Source organism: Arachis ipaensis, chromosome B05 (assembly GCF_000816755.2).
Source record: "Arachis ipaensis cultivar K30076 chromosome B05, Araip1.1, whole genome shotgun sequence".
Taxonomy (NCBI): Eukaryota; Viridiplantae; Streptophyta; class Magnoliopsida; order Fabales; family Fabaceae; genus Arachis; species Arachis ipaensis.
This window is the reverse complement of record NC_029789.2, coordinates 148,532,999-148,538,344: the sequence shown is the minus strand read 5'-3', so window position 1 is coordinate 148,538,344 and position 5,346 is coordinate 148,532,999. Positions and strand designations below refer to the sequence as shown.

Below are 5,346 nucleotides of genomic sequence, written 5' to 3'. Positions count from 1 at the left end.
TAATTTTTAAAATTAAAATTTTATTATTTTAATATAAATTTACAAATTTATATACACTACAAAAATGCACTAAATTGCGGGAGTTTTTTTTAGTTTTGCGAGGTTTTAAAGTGTTCCGCCGGTTTGAAAAACTGAACGAAGTTATAGAGTCATATCACTAGCAAAAAGTGTTCCGCCGGTTTAAAAAACTGACCGAAGTTATAGAATCATATCACTGAACACTTGGTGTGCATGAATTTAAACAACAATAATTAGCACAATCCAAGTAAATCAAATGCACGAATTCTTCAATCTTGACTAATATCACAAATTAGTATCAAAAGGACTAGTTGATTTGTTTCAAACTAGTATCACAAATTTTGATTTTAATACACCTTACCATTAGACTAGTTGATTTTCCAAGAGAATGAATATGAATACACAATATTAAAATTAATTGCCTCGGAAGCAATTCTAGTGCCTCTAAGGTACAATTCTTTATTTAAAGTAATAAAATTACTACTAGACTCAGAAATAAGGATATTTTGGCACTTACATTTGCTGCAATCACATCAATCCAAATATTCTGAAGGCTCCCACATTTCCATTACCTCAATCCTATGATGTCTACACACCTTTTCCCTCATCATGCATATAAGCAACAACTATGTTTCCAGACACCGTTTGTAGCATACTAACATAAGGGTAGTAAAAAGAAAAAAAAAAGGAGAGAAAAAATAAGAAGAAGAAACAAGATACAAGGAAAATATAATTGTACATTGAGCACAGATTGTTCTGTACTTTACACTTTAAACTATGAGGTGTACAGTACTATGAACTTAATGAAGATTGAATCCTATTTTCTTACCATGTATCTCTCTCACACTATTCACATGCCAGTTTTGTGTCAAAGCTAGTCAAGCAGATGGCAAAAGCTTGAAATGCAGAAAGTGGATATCTATAGTCCATGGTGAACATGTCCTTACCAACTTTCCCAAACTGAAGAATAATCTTGTCATGGTCAGAGGATTGTGTCGGCTGCGACGGCGTAGGAGTGCCGGCCGGAGGTTGTGTTGCTGCAATAAGCTGAAAATTCTTGACGGAGGCGACTGTCACCCTTCCCCTAAAGTTGAGGCACCAACACTGAAGCTGTTCGTGCCATCTCGGTGCCTTGTTCTTCAGAACTAGAGGTCTTTCTTTACCCTCTTCCCCTTCGTTACCTAGCCCAATTATGTCGGAGAATCTAGCGCTGCTGAACTCCGATGACCGGTCAATCGATTTTGATGAGAAGGAGATGCTCCGGAAGGAATCCTCGAGGTTACGGGGAATTAGCTCTGCTTGGCCCGGGACACAGCCACCCGGCTCAAGGGATGACATAGGAATTGTGTGCATGGTGCAGTTCATCCTACGTGGACCCCTAGTACCAAGGACATTCAACTCGTAGGTGATCCGAGCAATATTATAGCTGCCACTGGGAACCTTTGGAGAAACTTTTTTTGAATTAAACCTACGGCTTCTGCCCGGTGGCGAAAGCTGGGCAGTGCTACATGGGGGCTGTGTATCATATATTATAAACTTGGTGCCAAGAAAATTTGACCTGAAATGAGGGGAAATTCATATCCTGTAAGTATGGAATGCTAGACTATAAAAAGAGATTGATTTCTACTACATCCATTCTTGGAAGATTCTGAATGGAAGTGTTCTCTATGTAAGAACTTAAGAAGGGAGAATGAAATACCTCAATTTTCCAATATAAGTGCTACTAGATCTTGATATGTTATCTGCATCTGTTGATATAATATACTCCGTGCAAGTTGTCCTTCGGGTACGTTTGGCCGAAAGGAGAAACTTCCCATTTTCAACAAGCAGTGCTGCCAAAACAGTTGAGTTCAAAACTTGTCCCGGAAACAATGAAATCTAAGTCCATAAATGTGCAAAATTCATATTTATATTTTATATGATATTGAAATGAAGTAGTAGCAATGCAGTTGCTAGTTCAAAATGCAGAACTATCTATGGCATTTGAATTGCCGACATAGCAAAGAATTAATTATAAAACGGCAAATTCATTTATTGTTAATTAGGGTAGAACCAGAAAAATGAAGCTTTGCTTCTAATTCCAGATAATCTCAGCAGCACAGAATCAACTCAACCATCACACATTACATCATTTTGAAACAAGCCAACATGTACCGAATCTGCAATCAGACACTATGCTCGTAATAATAAAGTTGAAAAGGATAATACAAAATCCTTGTACTAATGTTAGGAGTGGCATCAACTCTTACCTGTAAGTACTCAGTCCCATAGCAACATAACTAAGCCCAAAAGGAGGCATTAACAAAATAATAGGCCAATGTAAATCGGAGAAAACAATAGAGAGGCAGATCAATTTTACAAACGAAAATTAAATTTGACAAAATATGGGGGAAATGATTAACACTATTACAAAGATATATTTTAGCAGATCCATCCACAGATATATTCATGATCAACCTAATATAATGATCCAATGGAGAATGACGCCACCGAAGATTGCACAACCACCTTGGATTGAACACAAGATTTGGCTCATACATCATGAACAAGATTTCTAGCCCTTAAAATAAGATGGTGCTACAAAACTATTCATTATTTCGTACATTAAAAGGTATAAGCTAAAATATTACATAGATATAAAAATCGAAATCAATCATAAAACATGGTAATCAGATCAGCTCATATATATGTGTGTCAAAATGTAAAAATTGAGCTTACCAGGACTAAGACAAAGGAATAGATGATAAGTCAGATTAGATTTGTCTCTCTTGATGAAACACTGGATGAGTCCATCCCTAGAACCAGGCTGCAAAATAAAAGACAATCAAAAGTCAAAAATGCAAATTTATGTGCTCATGAACAAAATTTATACTTCGGTCGTCCTCAATCATGATGATTTTTTTAAAGCATACCTTATGCTATATACCTAATGTGTAATTTATTATGTACTACTCTCGTACTCCGGTATATATATATATATATATATATATACTTGTAAACAAATAGCAATACAATATACAATTCTTTCATTTTTGCATCCCAATATTCCTTGAATTCAAGTACATGATTACAAAAGGAAAAAGTCTCACCTGCTTCAGGGACACCGGGAAAGTAATCTTCCCACTGAACTCAGGACAGTTAATGACTTCTTTGCACATTTCTCTCCAGGACTTGCACACACCGGCACACGAAACCACATGCTTACGAGCAGGCCATGTACTCTCATCTGCTTCCAATCTTTTAACAACCTCACGGAGAAGCTCAGGCGGAAGACTAGCCCACTGGCTGTTCTGTATTACCGGCAGTTGATCCTGCAACTCATGGACCAAACTATGTGACTTGCCCCTGTGATGGCCGGAAAGCCTTACATCAAAACTCCGTCTTGATAAGCTTCCAAACCCATCCCTCACATCACGAACAATACTCCGGAAGGACATTTGCTATAATACACTTAACAATTGACAATTCAAAACAAGATAAACACCACTCAGCGGATAATGTTCCAATCTAGTTAGAAGATGCAACAACTTGCAAGTCTTGGGAGTGTGAAGCGCTGCAAATCAAGCAAACCTAAGATTAAATACCAGCTTCAATTCTATTTATCAATTGGGGAATCTCAAAAAAGGGAAGCCTCACGTGAACTAAAGGCTAAAGGCAGCACAAATCACTAAATCATACTTTTCTCAGAAACATATTTTCAGCAGTTGAACCTCCTAAATATAATCTCTCATAAAAAGCAATTAAACTCTATCTAAATAGGAATTTAACCACAAAAAGTTTGCACTTTGCATGCATAAAAAATTAACCAAGCTCCCTACCACAAAGAGGAAAAAGAAAAAGTAAAAAACAAAAATAAAAAGGCAAAAGGGCAAAGTAGAGAGTCAGATCAAAAGCATAAAAAGCTACTACATACTTTGTATTAATATATGTGATTGTAACCTATTTCATAGGCATGATTGAGCAGAAGGGAATCTAATTGCCCAATTTCTTTATATACTTTTCTTTTTCCTTCAAAATAGAAAACTATTTGGTTTGGCAAAGAAAGTTTCTCAAGATTCAAGAGACAGGAGCAGGCACACACATTGACATAAAGCTGAAATGAAAATATTAAAAGGTTTAGGTGAGATATTAATAATAACAAACCCCCAATACCGAATTTTAATGATAATTAGGCTCCCTAACCCCTCCACGCTCAAAGATCTATAACACAATTTTTTTTTATTTTATTTAATTAAAATCTGAAATATCCACTACAAGCCTCAGATTATAAGAACTGCAAAGTGCAAACAAAAAAACAGAACCCTAAAAATTGAAAAAATATAAAAAAAATGCAGAAATCAAAATCAAAGAATTATTTAAAAAATAAAATAAAACAAGAGACCTACCTAAATGCTACACCAAATGAAACCCAAATGAGAATTCCAGAAACTAAAACAAAAATGGAAATTTTAGAAGCTTCAAAGAGAACCCAGAAGAAGAAACTTGAGAAAACTGCTACTTATACCACAAAAAATATTCTGGGTCTTGAAGCTCCCAACACAAAGTGGAAGTGGAAGTTCAGCTGCAAAAGACTAAGAAACTTACTGAAAGTAACATTGAAGAAAAGGGAGGAAAATCAGAATAAGAAGAAGAAGAAGAAGAAGCTTACCATTATTTCTAGCAATGGTTTCTCTCTTTCTTTCTCTCTCTTTCCGTGTCCGTGACACAGCCTCTGACCTCAAAAAGACACGCAGAAAACGCATTTATTCAATCCACAACAAAATAATAAAGTTGCTTAATTAATCACTATTATCTATTAACTATTTCTATTAATTACAAAAATTATTTATTTATTTTTTGCTTGTTATCTTAGGAAAATGGAATTAAAACTGATACCAACTTGGACTCAACGTTGCTTACTTTTCCTGTGATGTTACAATTTTGCCCTTATGGTTGACTTTTACATTGTGTTGAGAGGTAAGACTTGAGACTTGCCAGTTGAGACGCGGTGCAGTGAATGACACGTGAGGATCACGTGACTAATATTTCGACATCTAGAAAATATTGTTTATGGCTTGCCAAAAATTAAGGGATGTGCATGGCTTGGACTTAAATCTGACCTGAAATATATACCGAGTCTATTTATTAGATCCGAAATAAAAATTGGGTGAAAATCGGGCTGTTAACATTACATTACCTTTATACCTTTTTATAAGCTAGCATGTGAAAATATCCAAATTTTCAAGACTCCAATTATTATTTGACATGGTAAAATTCACTTAGAAAAATATAACAAGAACCAACTCTTGTCTGAAATTAAAGCATAACCATAATCAATACTAATATTGT

At 35.3% G+C, this 5,346-nt stretch overlaps 1 protein-coding gene across 7 annotated transcripts; it reads right to left on the bottom strand.

Annotated features, from left to right (window-relative positions):
• LOC107644938 (tubby-like F-box protein 8) lies at nucleotides 568-4,788 on the bottom strand. Of its 7 annotated transcripts, XM_016348904.2 has the most exons (7): nucleotides 4,667-4,782; nucleotides 4,523-4,579; nucleotides 4,404-4,446; nucleotides 3,108-3,571; nucleotides 2,737-2,824; nucleotides 1,718-1,850; nucleotides 568-1,576 (listed from the first exon to the last, which is right to left on the bottom strand). In XM_016348904.2, exons 4-7 carry the CDS (start codon nucleotides 3,453-3,455, stop codon nucleotides 865-867), a joined length of 1,281 nt encoding a protein of 426 aa, XP_016204390.1. In that variant the 5' UTR covers nucleotides 3,456-3,571; nucleotides 4,404-4,446; nucleotides 4,523-4,579; nucleotides 4,667-4,782; the 3' UTR covers nucleotides 568-864. The 7 variants fall into 7 exon arrangements, with proteins under 7 accessions (XP_016204390.1, XP_016204389.1, XP_016204392.1 ...); XM_016348903.2 differs by having other exon boundaries at nucleotides 4,404-4,579; XM_016348906.2 differs by lacking the exon at nucleotides 4,404-4,446 and having other exon boundaries at nucleotides 3,108-3,570.